This window comes from Convolutriloba macropyga, chromosome 8, assembly GCF_964194025.1.
Source record: "Convolutriloba macropyga chromosome 8, txConMacr16.3, whole genome shotgun sequence".
Classification (NCBI taxonomy): Eukaryota; Metazoa; Xenacoelomorpha; order Acoela; family Convolutidae; genus Convolutriloba; species Convolutriloba macropyga.
In genome coordinates, this window is record NC_134475.1 from 12,408,672 (window position 1) to 12,434,257 (window position 25,586).

Here is a 25,586-nt window from a genome sequence, read left to right on the forward strand (position 1 = left end):
CAAGATGTTCTCATCTGTTACCATATTCTGGTGCTTCAAAAATAATGTCAAAAGCTTATATTATACACATAGGTCCCGCAATTAAAATTAATCTACATCAAAATTGGTTTACCATGAGTGACAAGCAGTAAAGGCGAAGTATTAACACGGCGAGAAGCAACACGAATCACATAACTAATCACCTCATTTTTGAAATGTTAAGGCACGAGCCATCAAAGCACCTACTGCTTTATTTAGGTCACCACGGTTGTTGATAAGCTCTTTAATTGCTTCGGATTTCTCAAAACCCATTTCCACAATTTTGTTTACATCAGAATCTGAATAATTGGAATTTGATTTTTTGGCAACTGATTTAGAGGAAGAAGCGGATTCCATCGCCGAAGCTTCAAGAGCACTTTTCAACTCTGGATCATCCGCCGAAGCTGAACCATTTGCCCCGTTTGTACTGAGTTTTGCGTAATCTGGAAGTTCAGATTCTGATAAAAATGGAGTCGATATATTTAATCCTCCGAATTTTAATGCGTTGTCTTTGAGGTCGATACAGCACTGATGACGCCTGAGCATGTCAAGGCCCAGCAAGACATCCATTGTTTGGTCCTCAAGAATGCTGAATGATGTCGGTAAGAAGGTACCGGCTATTTCTATTTGGACCATATGAGCTCGGCCCAAAATCTTTTGAACACCAACACCTTTAGCCACACCTGACCACCTTGTATCAAGTAACTTCATCACATTGCATCTTTCAGCGCAAGCTTTGCTCATTATTGTCATTTGAGCACCAGAGTCAACGAAAGCTTTGGTAGGCACGCCATTTACTTTACAATCAACGTACAGCATGTGAACAGTGCCAAAACTTTCGGGAGAAAACTCCATTGCGGTTTCCATATTTTCATTGACATTGGCCATTCGAATCTCTTCGTATAATAATTTCTGAGCTTCAGGGTCCAGCGGATTTGACATCAAACGCAATTTATTCTGTTCCCTCTCTTGCATCATCTTCCTTTGTTTGAGAAGTGCTTCCTTAAATTGGACAGGATCATTAATAGCATTTGCCAATTCTGGATTCCGTTCCTTCAAAATGGATAACTGGTGAGGATCCGACAAAAATACTTGGCGTATTGTTTCTGGATCTTCGTTATTTCTCTGTAAAGTGCGCTTATTGCCTGGAGAGGGTCTCATTGACGACGACTGTGCCTGACCGTTTGCACTTTGACCACGATACGCCATTGATGCTAAAGCTGACAACAAATCAGCTTGTCCACTCTCTTGCGTCTGAAAACCTATGATATCATTGTCTTTCACCTTATACGAAGCAAGCGTGGCTTTGTTATCAGCAAGAGGCAAGTTGTTATGAAAGAAAATTACTCTATCTGCAGAAATAGATGACTCGGCGCTGAACACAGCTTTAAAGTCTTCAACGGTCATCTGGTCATCAATTTCTAGCATAAACACATCTTCCCCATTAAGCGACGTTAGTGTTAGGTGCATGGTTTATCTAAAACACCGCAATAAGATTCATCAATTTAAATAAAGAAAACAACCAAACGTCGGGCGAATAGCTATCAAAAAACCCGTTCGCTTTGATAGCAGCCAGCTCAGGTTTAGGGATGCCAGTATTAGGGGTTTCTCAGCGGAGTGGGGTAAAGAGGACGCGGCAGAAATACGACCGCAGAACCACTCTCAGGATCCATATGTTGTTGTTGTTGCTTTGGATTCCCAGTTGGCCTGGAGGGGCCTGTGCCCCCGCTGTCTGTTCAGTAATTTGTCGAGTTGTTTCTGTAACTCCCACAGTCGCAGCATAACTGCCACGTGCAGACGTTGTTTTCGGAAAACAGATTTTCCACGTGCCGCCACATAAGATTGATGATTCTGTTCTTTAGTCCAACTTCGCAATTAAAGTCGACTGTCTCATGTATTCTGTTCACCACTCTAGCAGTTCTGTAGACAAATTCAGTCCTTCTTCTCTCAGTTTGTGTTTTATTTAACTTCAGCGTTACTTGCCCTCTGTTCTTCCAGGTGCTAGGAAAATTGGCCGACAGGGCGTTTAGCCGACACGGAAAAAATTAGAAATTTAGCCGACAGTTTTATCATAATTGGTCATAAAAATCTCATTGGTCCAGTAGTTCAGTCTCATAAATCAGTAGTTCGGTTGTGATAGATTCATATCAAGTCCCACGGGCCGCTGAGGCATGGCAATGGCCCGCGAGTCATGGCCAGATGCGGTAAAATACGGTCCGACCAAGGATAGACCTTCGTTACACCAGTTGCTGAAAAAACTGCGGTATATTTGTCCGCTTACGAAAGTGATTTAAATTGGCCAATCACAGCTTCAGAATAAGTTATATTGCTCATTTTACTTAAATTGTCGGCTAAATTGCTCATTTTTTGGTTGTCGGCTAAACGCGCTGTCGGCCAATACGGCGGCCACCGTTCTTCCATGATTGAATGGGTAGGTTGGTTTTCTGCTCCTCAACGTCCTTGTAAAGTTTCGAAAGCAGCAGAAGATCATTCAATTGAATGAAGAGGGGTAGAGTTAGGACATTCAGTAGTCTCAACTGAGCTTTAGTCACCACGGTGGGGACCGCACACCCATTTCAGCACCCGCATTTAAAAATGTTCGAGCTTCCGTTGATCTATTCTAGATTGGTACGCAATATTCAGCCCGTAGAGCAAAACAGGTAGTATGACTGATTTGTATAATCCCAGTTTCACGGAGAATTTGACCTTGAAGGCAAAGTTTCTCCTCAAGCAGTAGAATACTTTATTTGCTTTCTCGATTCGATGCTCGATTTTCGTACTCTAGTTTAGCGTGTCCGCAATGTACGTTCCAGGTCTTTCACTTTCCGAGGCCCCCTAGCGGCTGTTCGTTTAATGGTAGACATGCTCGTGTCCCTCGAAAGATTAGTAAATGGCATTTGTTGACTGCTGATTTCATTTGATATTTGATTTTACCCATTTCCCAATTCTCTGTATTTCAGTTTGGACTTCTTCGTTTGATTTACCGAGGGCTCGGGTTTTTTGGTCGTCCGCAAAAATGAAAGGTTGGCTGAAAAATAGAACATCGGCAAGATCGTTTATAAGGATGCAAAAGAGTAGAGGCCCCAGTAGGGAGCCTTGTGGTACTCCGCTGGCCACTTGTAATTCTTTCGATGTGTGATCTTCAATTCGTACGTGTTGTTTTCGCTGACTTAGGCAGTCGTATAGGATGTCGAGGAAACATCCACCTACAACGATGTCACATGGTTTGGAGATGAGCAGCTCGTGGGTCACGGTGTCAAATGTTTTGGAAATGTCACTGTAAAATGCAATGGCTCGAGCAGTTGGATCATTGTCCATGGCGACATATATTTCTTTCCAGAAATGCAGGAGATTGCTCATCACTGGTCGATTTTTGACAAAACCGTGTTGATTCATCGACATGCATTTATACGTACATGCATTTTACGGAAAATGTGCTTTCAATGCAAAGTGAGATATGGGTCGGTAGTTTTCGACAAGTTTCGGATCGTCTTTTTTGTACACTGGTACTACGGCCGCTGTGTTCCAAAACAAGGTCAGTTTCCGGATTCGTTTGAAATTCTGAACATGGTGTTTAACGTTCTACACATTTGTTTTTTTGTTGCTTTGAAGAAGATTGACGGTAGATTGTTGGGGCCCCTGGACTTCTTGATGTCAAGCGCGTCCAAAAAAATTTCAATTATTCCAACGGAGACTTTTTAGTTCCGGAAATTGGCTTTCTGGTTTTGGTATCTGTTGACAGTGAATAGTGCTTTTGGTGCCAACACAGAGCAGAAAAATGAATTGAACTGTTCCGCTTTGCTCTGGGTTGTGCTTGCAGACTCTTCTTTATATGTTACAATTTTTGGTATTCGAGGTGCTTTTTTATCTATTTCAAATTTCGAAAGATTTCATTGGTGTTTCTAGTGCCGAGCACTTTTTCTTGATCAGCGATGCGATCGATTTTGCAATTTTTGAGCACATCCGATTCAAGGGCTCGCACTTTATTCTTCCTGTAGGTAGTGGGACGAGTAGCCAGCTTGATCCGTTGGGTATTCAGAATTTTCATTTGATTTGAAGTGTCAGCGGCTATCCAGGGGGACTTTTTGTCGAAACCGAGTTCTTCCTGAAGCATGGTTGTCGATTAGTGTCATGGCGTAGTACTGGAATTCGTTGTACAAATTATTTGCAATTGAGAAGCAAAGAGTTTGGAAAGGGTTTGATGACATGTGTTACAGCATAGAGTCAAAGTCTGCTTTAGTGAAACGGTAGTAACGTTTTTTAGGTCGTTGTTCTTGTTGGTAATCAATTTCTACTGACGAAACAACAGGAATAGATCGCCACATATCACTGCTTTCCGATTTTGAACAATGGCCTCTAGTATATGATGGTAACAGTCAACGTCATATACCTGTACTGGTCGTTCTGCGGTGGATTGTAAAAACAGCAGATGTATATCTCTTCGCTGATCAATCTGATTTTTTGTTGTACAACACTCAACATCCACCTTAATGTTCTCAGAGCATAAAGAGACTTTCACTGCACTCAAGGATCTGCCGTTCAGGTTAATGTTACGGTGTTCTCTGTCTGACCGGTTGATAGTATAAAGGTTTAGTAGTAGTTCCGAGTCTGGGATGCCTGAGTTCATCCAAGTCTCGCAGATGCGCATAACGTTGTACGAACCAAAGTTAATAGCGTTTGTCATTCTGAAACGTCTTTGGCAATCCACAAGACCGCGGGCGTTAAACTGCAGGATCTCAAAGTTAGATACTCAAGTTTTGGTTTGATTTTTAATGGTATCGTTTAGTGGCACCTCTATTCCGTCGTTGTATAATGTGAAGTTCCTTATCTTCAGTTTACCCCTTACAACGCCTTCTTCATTGAGTTCCTTAAGCCTTTTAAAACAGATTTTTTTCGCGGGAATCCTCAATTGAGAGGGCTTGCGAGACAAACACGTTCATGTCGTTCAGTTCTGGTTTTCGTTCCACACTTTTGGCCATAATAAGGTTGACGGCCGTGGCTCTAGGCAAAGTGACAAGAACAGCACACGGTTTGGGTAGTTCCTTCTGGAATTTTCCCAGCCGCCTGTGTTTGACAATCTCAGCTTCCACTCATACGGTTTTCAAAATGTGGGTTACACGTTCATGTGTTTGGACAAAATTTTGGTCACGAATTTTGTCTGGATCTTCTGGGATCCCTTGTACTCTAAAACTTGTTTCAATGTTGTGGGAATTTTTTATGTTGCCCTTTTTTGAGGGTTGTGACATAGTCACTTTTTTGTTGTCCTCTTTTTTACTGACTACGCTGGCATAACTTTCTTCCACTATTTCCTGTGTTTTCCTCATGGCTTCGTTGATTTTCTCTTCCACTAAATCAGTTACTTTTGCTTCCATGCTTTTCTTTTTTGCTGTCACATTGAGCTGGTCGATCTTATCATTTAACTGAATCAGAGTTCGGTTTCATCTCTTTCGTTGTGGTTGACGTACGCAGTACACAGCAGCACTGCATTTTGTCCCAACTCCTTGATTCCGTTAAGAACTACTGGCGTCAGCCCCGTGCAGGCTGGTTCAAGATGAAGATGACAATTGCATGCCACACGATTGAAGGTCTAATCGCGGTTTGAAATGATTTGCTTGCAAGTTCTACAAGAACAAGTCATCTTGACTAGAGCTAGTTGCTTGGAAAGTTGCTGAAGAGGGTGTAAAAGAGAGGATTCAGTCAGCTTTGGCCCAGTAGTTTAACGGTGCCTTTGGTGAACAGGAAAGACAGAGAAGGATAGACTTATCAGACAACTTATCAGGTAGGCCAATTGGTTTCCTTGATATTTCCGTTCCCCTTGGCTCAGTAATTAAACGGCGCCGTTGGAAGCAAAAATTACTAAGAAACTGTACCTAGTGCTTTGTAGTTATGTCTGCAGCAGCTTTCTTTCTATTGCTCTGCGAAAGTTGCTTGTTCTTGTTTACAATTTTCTTGATATCGTAGTTGTATCTTCTTAAAGTTGTCGGAAGTTTAGCATCCAAAAACGGTCTGACGTGTGGTTTTTGGTAGGGTTTTGTGTAGTCGGGATTGTTCTGTTTCCGCTTTGACAGAAGATCCTTTATTAGGTGAAGTACCGGGATTCGGAGTTTGAGTAGGTCTTTGAAGGGGTCGAAAGCTGTGGACGTATGCGTTTTTACTTTGGTGACGTCTTGAGAATCACACTTCTTCCCAATTGCTCTCGAGTGGCAGGGTATTTGTCAAGAGCTCTGCTCAGTGAACTGGAAGCTATCACGATGTGCATATGGGGATCACAACTGCTGTCTCGAAAAAATACACTCTGTACAGACGGCGAGAAACGGTATTCTGCGGAGGGATCAGGCAAGCACAGTCTCTGCTCCCCTGTTTGCATTTGACTGGGAAACACATGTTTGTCTTGCTTCTTCTCATCATCGGTGGTATTGAAACCGACACCGGCACAAGGGGATGTGCTATTTATCACAGTAGCAACGAATCAATATGGCGTCTGGCGCGGATGGGTAAACCCGAAAGCGCGACTGTAAGCGCTGCTCCTAGTGCAAGATAAGGGCAGCAAATACAAGGCAAAAAAATAGTTGGTGGAATTCGGCAAAGATAAGCAAAAATTTTCCCCACTCACGAGAACACAGACCTCAGTATTCTTCAACTAAATTGTAATGGTCTCAAACAAAAACTAGACATCATAGTTTGGTCACAGAAAGATAACATCCAAATAGCAGCTATCCAGGAGACCAACCTCAATGAAAAATCCACACTGAAATGACCACCTTGCTACTGTTTATTCAAAAACTTGGCCAAAGAAAGACGCAAAGCTGAAGGGGTAGCTTTTAACATTACGAACACAATTCTGTTTCAGAAAATTAAACTTAACACTACCTACATTCTCACAAACATCCAGACGTCCAAGCTATAACAACATCAAATTAGTGAACAGCTAATATAATATCCGTGCATTTTATGCTGATACAGTTTTGGTTGGGGGTTTCTAAAGCAAGATATTTCTCGTTGAAAACTAAGAAAGTGTTTAAAGACAAAGACTTTATTTTTATTATGAAGTAGAAGTAATGAACAAATGTTACAGAATTAAATTAGGATTTGAAGAAAAAATTTATAAGAGATTTGTTACGCAGGTGAAAGTGAAGACGTTTTATTGCTTCAGAAGGGCAGCTCAATTTATGAATTGAGATTTTTATTTTGGTAGTTGGCTGTGATCAAATACCCGCGTGGGTCCCTGTTAGTTAAACTAACCGATAAAAGGTTTATCTGCCCGACAAATCCTGTCAAGAACAGACATTTGTCACATATCCCGTCAAGGTCGAAACCCGTGAAGTTTCCAATCATAGTTTATGATGCTTCTGCTTTTTCTGTTAAAACACGGTTTAAGCTCGATTACAATCTGTTTCTGTTGCTTAATATTAACTGTGAAAATTTCGAATGGTGTCTGCTTTTTGTAAAATACAAGAATGTCATACATTGTGTTCTTAGGGGTTACTACACTACATACCCCGTCGTCTAGTTGTGATGCAGGATACAAGCCATCAATTAGTAAACTACTTGAGTTAGATGACGACATTATTTTCGATGAGCTCAATGCTCTGCTCATATCTCATTATGGCACCCAAAGCTACTGGAGAAAATAAAACACTTCATTGAAAGTGAAATATACCACTCTAATCATATAGTGTTCAACCAAAAATGTCAGCACCAGATTAACTGAATCCTGTAAAAACTCTCCGGACATCAGTCTCGCTCGTTCAAGCATAACATTGAAGACCGTCTGACACAGGGAGTGCGCATTAGGTTCAGACCATTTACCAATAATTTTATCCATCACCTGACACCTCATCCCACACACAACAACAATGTTAATTTTCGTCAACTGCCGCAAAGATTACGAGGCAAGCGTTAAAGTCGTCTTTGAACTATTACTGACGAAACAATAAAAGCCAACAAAATCTACTACGCCGACCTTAGGGAAAGCCATATCAATGCAGCGGCTGGTAGCCAAATCACACAATGAAGAATCAAAAACAGTGGTTGCCATTTTTCCCAGTAACTTTTTTTGAAAAGAAGGGTGGAATTCAAAAAAATATCTAGGGACCCCAAATTAGCGCAACCAAGCCATGAAATAAATGAACTTGTTCACGGAAAAAAGCGCAAAAAATCTATTGCACTTGTACAAGCACTTAATCACAGAAGTAACAGCTCTAACCTCTGAATCACAGTAAAAGGACTTTTGTCAAGTAACGTTAACCCATATTGTCACAGAGCCTAAATATTTTGACGCTAAATAGAATATTCTTGAACAAAATCCAATGAAATACGCAAACGAGCCCATCCAACAATGCATTTCACACACCCAAAATTGCAAAAAGAAAGATGTACATTAAGAAAAATAAGAAACCTAGAAATAGACGAATGAATTTTCAGAAGTAACGCAGTGGATGAAGCCCAAAGAGACACAAATAAAAGTAATGCACTGGGCACTGATAGAATAACGCCAATACACTTACACCAACTCGGCCCCATAAGATTCAAACACCTCAGTCACACAATAAATCTTTCTGCAAACAGTGCAAAAATCCAAATATCTGGAAATTTGCCGAGTTATAAACTTTCATAAAACGGGAAAACCCATAAACAAAACCGAAAACTTCAAACAAATTGGAATCCCATCCTCCATTGTAAAACTGACAGAAAAATCTTATTGAGTGACTTTATAGAATATCTACTAATTGAACATCAACATGGTTTTATGGCTGTGCACCTTACAACGACAGATCTCATTATAGTCTCCAAAGATATACAAAAAGGACCTAATAAAAAAATTTTGCAACGATTTTCTAATAGTAGCTCTAGATCTCATCTCAGCATTCGACAAGGTTGATCACAAAAAACTACTAAAAGACATATTTGAGTCACCACTACCAAATAGCACAAAAAATCGGTCGCATCTTACTTACAGGGCATGTTTTTTATTTGAATTTAACAATGAGAAACCAAAGTGGAGAAAAGTCAATCAGCGTTACCCCAAGGAGGTTTATTATCGTCAAATCTCTTCGACAATTACATGAGCAAGCTGCCTCAACCAACCGAAGATCTGAAATCTACGTCCAATGCTGATGATAAAATTTTAACTACATCTCAACCACAGGTTGCAAAATTACGTTACATGATATATCCTTATCCAAAAACTTTACATGGCTAGATAAAATCAAGAAAATATAACTTAACAGCTGAGAAATCAAGTGCAACTGTGTCCCCAGCCTGGAGCAAGGAAGCCGAATTTGACCCACAACCCACTTACAACAATTCAACAATACAATTAAAGTCCAAAGTCAATGTACTTGGTGAGTATGCTCAATTTCGGGGGAAAACTAAAAAAACACCGAAGAAATAATACAAAAACGCTGTAAAATACTGAAAAAGATTGAGGTTAGCAACTGGAGCTGCACAAAAAAGACACTGTCAGTAACTTACAAAGCTATCAGTTGGAACGTCTTGCACTACAGTGCTCCCTTTGAGGCATTTAAAATCATAAATACAAACTGGAACCACCTGCAAACACAAAAAACCTTAACCTTCGTACAATTAATGGCTGTGTAAAACAAGTCTCACATCAATGACTTTCTCAATGAGGGTGAAATGCTGCCTGTTAAATTTCACACAGGAATCATAGCAGGGCAACTTCTGGTCTGCAGCTATTGGAGCCACCTGTGCTGATTATAAAGCATCCTCATTAACCAGTTTTCTTTCTATGACACCAATACTAAAAGATGCTTATAGGGGCCGCGTGAAATAGCCCAACACAATCAGGGAGCAATTAAATTGCAAAGAAAACAAAAATGCGCGTAAAAGTTCCCAACGGGAAACAGTCCATACTCAGTTGAGCAAAAACAGCAAGCAACCAGGCACACCTCCACCAACGATAGCAGAAGAAGAACAAATGCTGCCACGAATTGCTCGTAACCGGTTAGCACTACTGAGAACTCGATACAACCCCCTGATAAACTTTCTTTTGATCAGTATCTGTGACTATATTGACAAGCGCTGTCCCAAATTTGAAGTAGCACACCATGACGTGAACCACATTTCCAACTGCAGTAAGAGCATCACGGACCAAAAAGTGATAGACCTGTGGTAAACAACAGTAGACATAACCAAATGGCTGGAATTAATGCGGGACCGCTTGTCATTTACCATGGCGTAGATTCATAAAATTGCCGCCCCACAACATATATATACATATATACATATATACACACACACATATATATACATATAATTTTATATATATACATATATATATATATATATATATATATATATATATATATATAAAGATGCAAATGCAAACAAGGTACAATTTAAAAGCGGCAATGAGCGCTGGTGCCCCCGTTAATTCCAGCCTGGTGTGACAGCTACAACAACAACAACAACAACAACAACAACAACAACAACAACAACAACAACAACATGTACAACGACAGAAACTGTGCCTTAATTGTTGAAGACAACAGCAGGGAAAAATTGAAAATATCTTTGGGTGATGAAACCTATCCTCATGTCGCCGAGCTTGTAGGAGCTTCTTATCAAATATTCAAACCACAATTACTACTGTCTATCAAAATTTTTTAAATTCCCTTACCCTAAAATTAGCTGAGGTTAAGAATGTCATTGGTAGACAGGACATTTCTAAGTTAGTTGGGTTAGATTAGAAAATAGGCAGTCAGAACAGTCGTCCAAAATCTGCAGGAGAATGACGACAAACATATTGAGCGATGTCGCAAGTATTCTGCTAAACTGAAAGTTCCAGCACTTTCTGGTAGACAATCCAAGCAACTTGGCCTAAAAAAGCGTAATGCTGAAGCTAGATCTAGACCAGTAAAATGACTGATGATTTGCTGTTACCAGAAACAACTTCTATTCTCTAAGGCATATAAACCCAAAGATACAAATGTCTTTGTTGAAAAGAAACATTCAATAGAGAAAAAAGTTTCCAGCTGCGATACAGCCTCTTTCAAAATAAACCTGATAAAAAAGTTTCGAATTCGAGATTTTAAGCAATATTAGGATGGTCATGAAATTATTCAATGAAAGGATGTCGCAGATTTTTTTGCGACACTGAGCTAAAATGTTTCGCAACAACTAAACGACATGGCGAAGCAAACTTTTGTCACAAAAATTGGAGGAATTCTCAGTATATCAAAACAAGCTGCTTAATCTTTTTATGCAATAATTCATGGTTTTTCAGCCTCTTTGTTTTATTGGAAAATTTTTCCACTCATGATAGAAAAACGGGAAGCATTGTAGCGTTCTTTCAATAAAACAAAAAGTTCTGAGTTATCTGTAGGCAATCTGGATGTTTGCTCTGATGCTGTTTTTGCTTGTTGTGTTACGTAGTTTATCTTATTGACACCGTACAAAGTTGTATAAATTGATGCTGCATATTCACCTCTGTTGAAAAGCGCTCATATTGTTCCCTCGGATATCTTACAAATTTTTAAAATAAACCATGGATCGAGAGCAAGTCTGGTATCAATCCACGTCATGCAATATCTCGCCGGGCAATGGGTGATACTAATCTACTGAATAGGGAATGGCAAAAGTGACAAGTTCAAACAAGAGAAGAGTATCCAACCTTAACGTTTTTATTTGTTATCTCTGAGTTTTCTCATAACAAATTCCACCCCCAAAAAAATTTGAAGCATTTTCTTCTGAACGAAGATTCGAACAAGTTTTCAGCATTAGTGTTTGAAACCTGTCATTGAAACCATTTTTTCTGCCGGATTCCAATTCAAATTAATTATTAATCAGAGACACTCGAGGACAAACGACTCAAAATTTATCCTTTTGGAGAAGTTAAGAAGTTGACGAACGTTACCATCTATTGGACTTCAATTACCTTCAACATTATCCAGTTTATGCAATAGTATATATTATTAGAACTTTAGTTTGATAGCATTTAAGAATTTTTTTGCTATAAAAATCGATTTATGTTCTTACAGTTTCGCAAGCTACAGTTCAAAGAAAATCCCTACTATTAACCGGGAAATTATATGGTTTTGCTTCTTCTGATTTATTGAGTTACCGTTCCAAGACTTAAAGCTCTAATTTGGAAATCAAAGAAACTTTTTCCCACACAACTTCTAAAATTGTTAGCTGGTTTTTTTGCGAAAAGCTTCTGCACAGTTTTCATTTCCTGGATTTTAACGAATTATTTTGCAAGTTATTGGAACGTTACATTACCACATATCTCCAAAAATGGACTTTTAAGGGGAGTTCGGAAACTACAGATCAATCGGACGGCTTGTTAAGCTGTCCCTGCTTTTTGAAAAATTTTTATACAGATATATTTATGTTCATGTCAAGCGCAAAGACCATCCGAAGCAGTTCGTTTTTGAATCCAACCAAAACACTAATAATCAATTGATTAATTTCGTTGAGTCTCTGAACTGAAACGACACTCGCACAAATACGCCATATATGTAGACTACAAAAAATGTTCAAATAAGTTCCATGAAGAATTTTGCTGTGTAAGCTGACTCGTTTCAATACTGGTGAAGATTTATTTTTTTGTACACAGTTATTTGATTGGTAGCACTCACTTGAAAAAATGAATTTCGATTCCTCTCGCTTCAGCAGATGTTCATTAGAGTGCCACAGCAAAAGTTACTTTTGGGCCCTCGTCACTTTCTGGTTTAATATAAATGACTTGTCATGCCTTCCTGTTGACACTAAATAGTGGATTTGCCGATGAACTAATATTTTTTTAGTTTTCTCAAGTTTGTGGTAAGTTGACGCAAAAATTACAATTGGAACATAGCAAATGCGATCATTGTAAACTATAGAAAATCAGTTCGTTTGTACTTTCTTGGGAACACTACAGAAAAATTTGCAAATTACTTGAAAATCAAAAGTGAACAAATTCAAAAGTACAGAAATTCTAGGGAGTAGTACTTCAGTCCAGTTGAAAGCAACTAGTCAGGTTGAAGAAAGGTTTAGGGAAACATGTAGATGCTTTTATAGCTTGATGAAAATAGTTCCCTCAAGCAGTCACTGCATTGTGAAATCGAACATTTTCAAACCAATGCTTATGCTTGTCTAATTGGTGTTTCACATGTTTTCACGCCTGAAAAAAGTCAGTTTAAACATTTTGAAATTTTTCAAATCAATTGTTTGATATAATTCATTGGAGCTAAAATTTATTATGGTGAGCTTCTAAAACTAAATAACGTTCGTTCTCTGTGTCATGAATTGCAGTTCAAAACATGCGCGCTGTTTGCCTTATGTTTCCTAAATCGAAATCTCCATTAAAAATCAATTTATGTGAGTTCTGGCGAACAAGATACATAAATTTTGAATGCACAGCATTAAGCGAAAGTCATGAAAACTCCTTTTTATACATTGTGCGGAAGAGCCGCTCTTTAACATCGACTGAAAAATTTATCTGATTTTTGAAATGAAATGAACAAGTGTTATGCAAAACTCGAATCCAGAAACCTTTCGACCTTAATGATGTGCTTCATTGTTGTTTTAATTGTAGATGAAGAAGAAGTATACTCTTTTTTTTTGGCCTCCTGACAATGAAAAAAATGTTTTATATCTCTCTATTTTCCCCAGAATGAAAGAGGATGGAAGGGAGATAAAGGACCGGTCATAAGAACAAGAAATGCGTTTCACAGACTGAAAGTGCCTCCTCGAAACAAATTTGGTAAACTGAATGATTTGTTGTTGTTGTTGTTGTTGTTGTTGTTGTTGTTGTTGTGGATTTTCAGCTCATACCTGAGGAAACTTGGACCCTATCGGCTTTATTAAAAAAAATTGTTTTTAAAATCATGTTTTTACATTGTTTGTGTTACAATTGCTATCGATTCACCAGGAGCAGATATTGGTATCAGAAAACAACGTCATTGATGTTGATCAAATTGCAACCTGATCTCCCGAATTGGACATTTAACCTGAATATTGAATTACATCAGTGTGCATCGAGAGTCATTTATCATTCTGCATTTTCTAAATACATATTCGAATCATCCCCTCTCAATGCATTTATTTGGTAGTTTAAAAATTTTATGACGTCTGTAACTTCTATAGCCTCTGGCAGTATCAGTTCAGTGTTTCCTTTGCCGACCTGTTTTACAACATGTAAAGTTTTCGTAAGTTGGATAAGGAGCGGTAACAGTAAAAAAAATACAGAGTCTCAATTCATTTGTTTTTGCTGGTATCCCTGTTGTCAATTATTCAATTCACAGCTTTTCTTATTAATCGCTTGATTAATTGATGTCTCCTCTCGACGGTGAAACACAGTTGAAGCAATAGAAAAGAAATGGAAGTGAATGAAATTTGTCAAACCAAGTAATTTGTTCTCCCATTCTCACGCCAAATTGCAAATTACTGTGTATTATGTACAGAATTTCATTGGTCTTTCTAATTGCGAAATTCATACAAGGTTTCCATGGAAAGACTTCGTTGACGATAACTACTAAGCCCTTAATAGCAGACTGCTGCCCCAAGCTTTCAGCTTTTTCCGAGCTTCTCGAAACTCAAGCTGTTCAAATTTGTTTATTGCTACGTCTGTCCCTCTCACCATTTTTCCACTGCGATCAGATCATCTTGCAACTATGACTTTTTGATGACAGACAATGTGTAAAACTCTAAATCAGCTGCTCAGTATATAAACGACCCTTTCCTGCTGCTCCTGTTTTTGAGATCGAAAAATAATTAAGTCAGACCAAAATAAGACGACAGGACCTACATAATTTCTCCTAACTTGATAATTTAGCAGAAAATTTGTGAAAATTAAACCAAGTATAACGATTTATTTTCAGCGATATTTTCCAAAATGGAGACATTAAATTCAATTAAACATAGCTCCGAGAAAAACGCATGGAGAACAGCTGCTAGGTTTTTCCAGTAAAAAAAACAGGCATGATCCACATAAAAGATTAGAATATAAAAGCCCACAAGGAAACCTGGTACTTAAATTTATCACAGAGAGCTCCTTTTTTCTATATTTTTTCGAAAAAAAACTTATTAATTCTATGCTAGGCTCGACAAGTTGCAATAAAAAAATGAAAAATTTCTATACTAATGAACGTGCAATAACGCTATAAATAAAATCAACTTCAGTTACATGTTTAGTATCACGGCAGACTTGGTGACAGATAATGGCGCTGCATAGGAGTGCGGTACTTTTCTTTTTCCGAAAGAGTTTTATTGCGTCCGAGTTGCTATCTTTCTTGACATTGTTGTCGCTAGTTGCTTTATAGTACTAGTTGCATGCGCCCCAAAGCCATCAATGCCTAAAAAATTGAGTGAAACAAAACTAGTCTTTTACGTTTTTATGTGCCACGCCACGCAATACTTGTTGAATTTCTGTGCTTATTTTCGTTATGAATTGGTAAAGTTCTAAAAATTTTTAGGTCGAAGAACGTTCTGCTGAATTTACTTGCCCAAATTTCGTTTTCATGCCATGTTGAGAGTTGTCATCAGTGCTACTGAAGTGCAGTGAGAAACTAGGGTGATGACTCAACTTGGAAATCTCAGCATGAGTCATGCATTTTTTGGCGAAACTCTCGATTTTCGTTTTCCTGCATTTGAGTACATCCCCATTCTTTCTAGAGGAGAGCATGGTTTAGCGTAAACTTTTCTTCGATAAGGGTAGTTGACAGGTGTGATTTGCCCTCATTATGGTACCGAATGCACAAACTGTCAAAAAATTGTAATTTTGTCAAGGTGTAGCTTACAGTTTCGGTTTCAAGGTAGTGAGCCTGTTTGAGCAGATGACAGGCCAATAACGTGATGTTTGTCTTCATGTGAGGTGCGTAGAGTAGTATCTTTCTGTGAGTGTAATCTTCTTCTAAGTAGTTTTTCATTGGTCTTGAGTTTTTATATCTTGTAGGAAGTAACTAATAGTGAGATTGTCATTTTCACTAATTTTGACTGCTGCGAGTATTTTAGCGTAATCAGTGTCAATCTTCGCTTGCTCTCCGATGCTGAATCCAGCCTCGTAGTGATTAAAACTGGTTTGATAGCAATTAAAGCTGGCGTGTGTTTTTGGTGCCTACCGGTCAAGAAAATGTGGCAACACTAATTTTTCAATATTTTTTTCAGCGTCATAGAAAACATTCTCAACGATTAAATTTCTTTGGGTGAGAAAAACAGGTTAACGCTGAACACCTCTTTTGAAACGCAAGTAGGCGTTTTGCTGAGATGTCCCGACACTTTGATCAATTTTCTGAAAGAGACTGAAAAACTTTTGCAACGCAATTGCAAGGAGTGATACGAGCGGATATTTACTGCGAAGCATTGAAACAAAATACGGCAGCAATCTTAAATATTGACATCAGTTCCAAGTAAAATAATACACGTGGATTTGGCATTCTATATTTTCTATATTATTCAATAATTTGTTATTTTGGAGCAATTAATAGATATTCGAAACTCTTACCATGATTGGGTTAATCCGCAAGGAACATCATCAGGTTATACAAATTTTCTACTGCACTGCCATCATCCGGGTTGCATTTTTGAGTTACGATTGAACTGCACTTGAGGCCGGTCAATGACAATTTAACTATAAATTACCTTATCAAGGCAATAGCTCTATTTGGGTGACGACCTCTTGGGACTGCAAGCAAGTGCCGGCTACAAACAAGCCGGATGAGGCTGTGCATGAATTCTGAGCAACACAGGTTGAAAAAAATTCAAACTCATTTTCAATTTTTCAAAACTAATGGTCAATTGAAGCAATTGACTGCCTTTTTGGCGTCTAATATGATTACTGCTTCACTTTTTTGTGCTTCATAAGCGGACTGCATTAAATGCATTGCATGTTCAATTCCTAAGTTTTGGCTATGGCTGAGCTGGCTCTCGCCTCCAAAAAACGGCAAGCCGTTCTCAAAGCCTTTTTAGATAAATTTGACGAAAAAACAGCGGATGACTTCTCCAACGCCGACTGCCAAAACGCCATATCTGAAGCTGGATGGTAATATGCAACAAACCAAATATGTACTGAGAACAGTTTTGATTTGCGGTGGCTATTCCGATGGCAATTTTGGCAAATGTTTGTACAATTATGACTGCGTTATCTTTGAGGTAGTCCAGAATCATTTTTATGGGGGCATGGCTATCATGAGTTTTCAGGGATGCAGCCCTTATAGCCTTTCCTTTGGGAATGAAAATCAATGAGGGTGGTGTGGAATTGAATTCAATGGAATGGAATTCAATGAGGGTGAAATGGAATTCAATGTCTAAGGAATAGAAAAAATTGAATCGGTTGGAGAGGGTTGCGGCTGAGTTCTGTGGAGTAACTTAAGAAGAGCTTTTCTATTTATTGTATACTTCAGTGAGAAATTTCTTGAAAAGAACTCTCCTGCTAGGGCTGCAGTAGCTTTTCTGTTTCCATGAACTTGTCAAATTGCTTCAGATTGTCCATCTTTCCGTTAGAGTTTTTTTTAACCAAATTAGTTTTGCAGAGCTCCAGCTTCAAGAACACAATCGTCGATTGAACTTTTTCAACATTGTGGAAGCAGTCTGTCTAGCATTTTGATCACAGACCCATTGTTTACTGTTTTCACGCATTGACAAATTATGTACGCAAAAATTGCTGCTATCTTAAATGATAAATTCGCCTTAGAAGCTAAAGATTTTAAAATGTGTTCAAATCATTCCACAGACCTTTATCCCGCCGCTTTGTTCTTGTTGAGCACAGTGAAGTTGGTTCTCCAATGATCAACTTCTTCAAAAGTTGCTCAACTTTTTTTTCGGTTTTGGGAAAGAAATCCCAAGCATTAAAGCATAGGGTTCTGTCGCTCGGCAAGGCGTTTGGGTGAGCCGTGTCGAATCTTTCACTACCACCGTAACCCGAGCCGTTGGAGAGTGAATAAATTTCTGATTCATACTGCTCTGCGTGAGTGTCAGTTGAGTGATCCGGAGGTAAACAAGGTGGATATTGGACGCCGGGGGGTAAGCCAATTCCGCGTTTCAGGCTGCTACAGTTTATTTGCAGCCATCTTCAAAAGTTGCTTCGTATGATGCCTTTACGGAGCTGCTTGCAACCTGCACTACACTCTGTCTCATGAACTGAATTTGTCACTAGCTGAATCTAACTTATACTCATAATAGATTGCTGGTGGGAAGCAGGTATTGTGGTTGGGAGTTTCTCAAAACAAGACACTCGGATCACATTAAAATCTATTCATTCTGTACTGAAGCTGTTCAAACCCATACAGAACAAAACGAAAACAAAAATTAAACGATATAAATTTATTCATTAATTTTTTTTTCAAAAAAATGTAAAGTAATTTTACGGAAAAGAACAACCTCTTGTTCGAGGTTTTTCACTCTCGGTATTGCGAGTCCAGGTCAATTAGAGCAAGCCTGCATCATCGACATTATTGTAGAGATGAAAGTATAAAACAATTTCATCAAAAAGAATAAGGATAAGTTTGGAAAGAAATCCACAAAATCATCATCATCATTAGTAAAAAAAATCCTGGATGAATGAGGCAGAAAAATGCTACAATCAACTAAACATTCTTCAATCAAGTCAAGCTGACGAAATAAGTCCTAATCAAAGGGTTAAAAAATGTGAGGAAAGTTAGTAGTGTAAACTCTCTATTTGATATAAGGGAAGCACAGCCTTTCAAGCTACTCAATAAACACACTGCGTTCAACGTATTGGCCTTCATAAATTCCCACGTTATATTAGAATATGTATCATAAAACTTATTGACATTGACCTGCGGTTTCTTTTTTGGCAAGACCCAGCTCTGCCTTGGAACATGATATCCGCTAAATTCAATTTGCATATTTTGATTAAAAAATGAAACTGTACTCTTAATAGAGGCTAAAATTGCTTTCAATCGACAGTTAGTACTTGAAAATATAAAAAATACTGCCCTATTGTAAGCAATGTGGTTCAAAAATAATACACAGTCTCACCTGGCCTGTTCGTAGCCGGTACCCGCCCACAATAAAACGAATGAACCACCTCGGGTTAATTTAATGCCATGGCCATGTATTGTTTATCTGCACTCCTATTGGTTGAGCTCAAGCTGAAATCGATTTGCACTCAAAAATGGTTTGCGGGCGTTGTCATTGCTAGTGGAAAGTTGGAGAAACTAGTGGGGCTTGTCAAGTTTGTCTCGGATCGTGGAATTTAGCAAAAAACGTGACTTTTTTCATTCTTAACATTCCCCATCACCCAGAACGTTTTCTTCGAAGCAGAGAACATTTTTCAATAAGTTTGGTTGACATCGTTTTTTCTTACTCGCTCGTCAGCAAAGACATAGGTTAGTTGTTTTCGCTATTGACCCAGGAGGTTGGGCTAAACAACAGTGAGTACGCCGCAACACAAGGGATTACGACAAGGACCACGCTGAAACACTCGCCTCTGTCGAATCTTCTGGAAACAAAGATCTTGCACAAATAGATTTCATACATGTTAGGGGTACCCAACAAGAACACTCAACTTAAGAGGATGGAAGGCCACGACCAACAGATCCTCCACAAATTATCTGAAGATAAATTTCATATTGTCGACTTTGAATCAGAAACAGGAGCCTCGAATAGGCTCACTGCTTTGTCATTGAAACGGTGAAAAAAAATTGGTTTGTGCATTTGGTACAATCTCAAAGCAGCAATACACCTATCGACTGCCTTTTCGTGGATGAAGTTGAGCCATCATTTCGGTTTCTCACTGCAATTCAAATCTAATTTAAATTCAAATAAGCTGCTGTGATGCTTCACAGTTGGGGCTGACTGTTCCAACCAACCGTTGGATAATACCCCTTTTTTATTATGCGATGTTTAACAGGAATTCATACCGATCAAGAAGTAAATAAATTAAAAATAAAGCCTGCGTAAATAGCAAACGCATTTAACATAAGAAACAGTTGGTTCCTTCCAGTGAGTTTTAAAATTTTCCAAATAATCGATTTTCTGAAGTAGAGTAAACAGAAGCTGCGTTTAAATCGGAATTCGGATTTTCTTATTAACTGAATAGGCATTGTCATCTTCTGCCTACCAATAATGCGATATAGACAGCGAATTAAAACTTTTCCATATTTTAAAGCAAAAAGTACAATCCCATCCGCTGATTAGCAATACTCTAGAATTAATATCATTGATATATAAATTTCTTGAAGAACTGAGAAATGAAATTTGAGTTTTCCGGCTAAATTTTAAAGAAAATTCTTGTTCTCTCAATTCTTAGGTCAATTTACTTACGCTACTTCAAAGAAATGGCGGCCGTGATGCCCAGATCTGCAACTGAGCCCATGTGTCTTGGACGCCGTCCATTCAAAAAGATTTCAAACTCGTTTTGGATCACACTGAATCGCAAAATTTTAAACCTCAAAAGAACCTCTGAATCCTCTGAAGACAATCAAAGTAGTGTAAAAATAAAAACTGTCATTATTGTTTTCCTTGTTGTCAATTGACTTTTAAAAGCAATCTGAGGTCATCGCAAGAACGAATTTCGGACACTGAATGAGACATTGTAAATAAAAACTGAGAATAACTACAAGACCAGGAACGTTACCTAGAGGTATTGACGACATCAATTGTGCCTCAAAAAAGAGCATAGAAAGAATTTTAGGGCTGTAAATAATGATATTTAATTTGTTTAGGTCCGGAGCAAATTTTATTTATTACAGTAAATCATGCGAGAACGAGTGGCCAGCAGTTTTGATTTCAAAATAATTCGCCGAGTTTTCCTTGGTATTAGCTTCATTATTTTTAAACCGTTACGAAATAAGTTGAGTGGTTGTGCTGAAGTGTGTCCTGCAGACACGTTACGATTAGCTTTTTAACAAAGTCCATTAGAAAAACTAAAGTTTCCAACTCTTAAATTCAGTTGAGAGACTGTTGCAGAGCTTGTAGAAACAGAGACTTTCTATTTGGAAGCAAATACTGGGTTCAAGAAACTCGAAAGAAAAAATCAAAGAGAAATTTTGGAAACTGTTGAGCATACTCCTCAATTATGAAAAGAAAACAAAATTGAATCCATACCCAGATATTAATGGCTTGAAATATTATCTAGCAATTCAAAAAAAAACATCGCAAGTTGTGAAGCTAAAATAACCCTAGTGATTGCTAATTTCCAAGTGGAGCTGTGATGAATCAAAGTATCCATCTTTGAAAAACTATTATAAAACATTTAAAAATTTAAATTTTCTATATGCTCTGATGTTCCAAAAAGTATTACATATGAATGTTGTGATTTTGACATGCTTGAGCGCAGCCATCGATATTTGTATGTCGTAGTGTTGAGTTTGATCTGATTCAATTTAATACATTAATCAAAATTTGTCTTCAAGTTTTTCTTCTGATAAACATGACACCATTCTTTTAATGATGGTTTTTTCAAAATAGATGAGTTTTAAAAGAAGAAAAAAATAAAGCCAGTAGAATTTTTTTTACGTTTATTTTGCGTTGATTTTGACAGAGTGAATGAAAGTAGTCATAACTAGGTCGATAGTGTTCAGAGGGCAAAAAGGGGTCTGTAAAACGAAACAGAAAATAATATATATATACAAGTTATATATTAAAAATTAATATAAGTGTCTGTGTGTTTCTCTATGTGAATAGAAACTTCTTAGGCTTCCTTCGATACCATTTATAGACGTTGAGACAATTTCGCTAGTTGGTTGACAGTAGGTCTCACTTTATCTGAGCAACGAGCAACCTTGATACAAAAAAAGAATAGATTGCATGTAGTACATGTTAGGGGTGAGACTCTCGCACAAAGTGTTATCACTTCTCTGGATTTGAGGACTTTGTCAAGTTCTGAAAGAAACGAGTGGTGAATTTAAACTGCGTCCTAGACGCGCGAGAAATGATGTTAAATTAAAAATGTTTGAGTGTTTTATGTGCAAAGAAAATTCACCGCAAAAAACCAGGAATCTTACAAAATTTGCATGCATATGTTTTTAAAGAAGTTTATTGTTTATTTAAAATTCAAACAAAATATCAAAGAAGTACGTGACAGATGGCGTAATTCAATAAGTTGTTGACATACAGCGTGTGAGAGGTTCGAACCCGTGTGCGGTAGTATTTTTCTTGATCAAAAGCCAAACCAATTCTCTTGCTTATGCAAAGATCAGAAGAAATAATTGCTTTGTACCATGCTTTGTGTGGATCATTAAATACAAAAGGAGTTGACGACGTCTTCAAAATTGGAACTTGACATTCGACTAAAAATATTGTTTCTCATTAACAGTTTGTATGTCTATAGGTACACTTTTGTCTCCGATAGCTCAATACAGTGCCTCAAGTTAATATTTTTGGGAGCTATTTTATTTAGGAGATTAATTTCATTGTTTTTCTCTCTGGAGCAATCGGTTTGTGAAAGAATTTGATATATGAGCTTAACCTTTTCATTTTCAATGTCCTTGAGATATTGAATCGTTGAGTCAATAGTTGAGTCTGCGCTCGTCTGATCAGGGAGTATTTTGGTTCTGAAAACTTGTTTTGCCAGATTTGATCTTTTTCCTAGTCATGTAAATAGACCATATATGTGAAAACTAACTGAACTGTTGGAATCTATATGCGAACACTATTTTTTTCTTTGTTAAGTTTTTCTCATTTTGAGTTACGAAAGTATAACTTCTGCTTCTCGCGTAGTTTATCAAAGACACAATCTGTAACTTATATTTTTGAATTCAAAGGTGATGTGAACAGAAAAGATGGCTTCAAAAGCGCAAGGAGCAATCCAAATGTAAAAGATGGGCCGGTGGAGGCGCTTCTGCGCGATAACAGAACCGAGGTTTAGGATAACATATCACATCGCATGAGAATCATGACCATGGACAGCGGTTAACTGAGGCTGGAAATCACAAGATCTCTAAAAAAATTGCTTGTTTCCATGTAGCGCTAGAACAAATCATAAATTTCCAATACTATGCACAATTTTGATTGTAATGGATAACAATGCAATATTTCTGATAGATTACATAACTATTACTTAAATTTCGGCTTGTTTTTATAAAGGCTTATTTTGAATTCACGCGAGGAGTTGTTCGTAGATGAATTTCAACGCACGTTGACCTTTATTGCGCTAATTTGTTAATATTTTTACACAAAAAACTGCCTTTAAATTAATATATTTAAGGTCAACCAAGCAGAGCATGGGAAGTATTCGGCTTTAAATCTCATTTTATGGCATTCTGATCTCCGCTATATGAGCTCTATCGGCGTCCTCCGCTTAGAACTTACTCCGAGCTCATTTAGCAAGTTTGGAATCACACCTGATAATCTAGTACAAGTCTTTTTTAATCTGAAAATTTATCTTGGATTCCCTTTATCATAATCAATTTGAATTCAGCGTGAACTTTTAATGTCAAATGGCAAAAAAAAGGTTTGAATGGACAGCGGGTTCTCCTGGTTGAAATAATTTTCAACAGATAATATGCAAAAAAAACTGCAAGCTGGATGGCGGAGGTGGTGACTGCTATGACAATACATAATTTAGAGCTGACTTTAGTTCTAAGATAAAATATTTTTTTACAGTTCACAGAATTTGAATTTTATTGGGTTGCTGTCTTTTTTTACGACTCGAAGAGGAGTATTGGAGAAGTCCTTTTTTAATCAACTTTATTAGAGTGATTTTTGAAGCGGGAAATGAAACGCGTGAAAAAATTTGGAGTGATTTTGGTGCTCAACAAAAGTGAAGAGCTCAGCGGCAGAAAGAGAGTGGTTTTTGTTCATACCGCAGTTTTTGAGAGAGCGAGAAATCGATGTGTGAAAAACTTTTCTCAAAGCGAGCGAAATTTTTTTTGTTCACGTACGGCTTTTAAAAGCAGTTTCTATGCAACTTTTGATGGTTATGAGGTTCAATAACGATAGTATAGTAGTTTTAGACATGTTTCGATAGTAATTGAAGGTTTCCAGTAGTTAATTTGCTTTTAATGCCAATTTGGAGGTTTTTGATCAGTTTTGCTGAATTTTAGACAAAGTTTAATGATTTTTTGCCTCTTTTTGTGTTTTAATGCTTTAAGTAGGATTTAAACAGAAGCATGTTACACAAGAAATATTACGATACCAATTGCCTAAAATTTTCTTGGTATAAATCATTTTTTTGTTAGGAAAATTGACAGAAAAATTGAGAAATTTTAAACGATTTTACTTTTTTTGCAGTTTTTCTTTTTTAAATCTTAGACAAGCTTCTTAACATAATATGAGTTTCCCATGGTTTTGCGAGCTTGTCTTTGCTCTAATTGCAAAGGAACTTTATTCGGCTTTATGTTTCCTTGTACTATTAAAACAACTCATTAAGTTTTTCGTGTTTATTTTTGTTCAATTTGTTTTTGAATGCCGTTTCTGTTTTTCCTTAAATTTTTATGGCATTTGTGGAGGTTCAGGGTTCACGATAGTTGCTCTAGTTGTGTAATCAAAAGTATGGGAAATTTTCTACTTCGAGTCGTTTCCGGAATTCTTCCGGCTATATTTTTTTGAGATCTGTTCACGCATTTTTGAAGTCAGATTGGAATAGTGATTTTGGTCATGACGAAACAAGAAATGGAGCAAAAAAGCGAGTGATTTTGCGGCGTAAAAAATTTTCGCTTTAAAATTAAATTAGAGTGAGAAAACGTAAGTGAAAAACAAAAATTGGTTTTCTCGCTATTGGTCTTTGTGTTGACATGCGACAAGGTGAAAAATATTAAAGTAGAGTGAAAAAACGTAAGTGAAAAACAAAGATTCGCTTTCTCGCTAGCGATTTTTTTGTTCACATGCAACAATTTCACTTTGGTTTTTACTGTTTTTTCTTTTTTTGGATCGGATTTTTTCTCAATTCATTTATACATCATTCTAGGCCTAGTTTTTTGTTAGAATCAAATTTACATTTCTCGCTAGTGTTTTGTTTTGTTCTCGCTAGCGGCATTTTGACATTGATTTTCTGTTTTTTTTTGTTTTATCTGATTTTTTTAGAAACTGTTTTCCCATTTCACTAATAGTCCGTTCTTGGTCTAGTTTTTTGTTTAGTCAATGTAAATTCTTTGAATTGTACGTCAGGACTTGTCCTGCTATGTTTTTTTAGGGTCTAGTTAATGAACCCCCACGGAAATAAACCCCCATTGTAAAAATGAATTTCGTTTGTGATAATTTGTTCGCTTGTGATAGTTTCATATCAAGTCCCACGGGCCACTGAGGCATGGGCATGACCCGCGAGGCATGGCCAAAGGCGCTAAATGCGCAGCTCTTTAATATTAAAGTGGGGGTTTATTTCAGTGGGGGTTTCTTTCCGCAACCGGTTTTCTTATTTGCCGTATTAACTTAACATTTTATTTGTTTAAATTGTGAAGTCTCAAAACTACTTTTAAAAAAATCATGATAAATTTTAATAACTAAATCAGCAATACATCTTGCTGATCAATTCGTTAAATGAGATAGCAGCACAGTTGAATTTGCACCCAAATAATTGGTTCTTAACTTTGGCGAAACGAACCCACACAACCGGTGGTTCAATTTAACTTCAATTGAATCTGGCAGCAAACATTTTTGTCTAGATTTGTTGTTGCTTTTTAAGTTGCCCCCTCAAACAGCATCGTAGGAGAGCAACAATTTAG

General features: G+C 37.6%; 2 protein-coding genes across 2 annotated transcripts in view; both read right to left on the bottom strand.

The window, feature by feature from the left end:
- LOC142344474 (calmegin-like) overlaps nucleotides 1–25,586 on the bottom strand; it is a 149,643-nt gene that overhangs the window by 84,984 nt on the left and 39,073 nt on the right. The window lies entirely within an intron of this gene.
- Nucleotides 43–1,517, bottom strand: LOC142344472 (protein DDI1 homolog 2-like). Its single transcript, XM_075396132.1, has one exon. It carries the CDS (start codon nucleotides 1,486–1,488, stop codon nucleotides 184–186), a length of 1,305 nt encoding a protein of 434 aa, XP_075252247.1. The 5' UTR covers nucleotides 1,489–1,517; the 3' UTR covers nucleotides 43–183.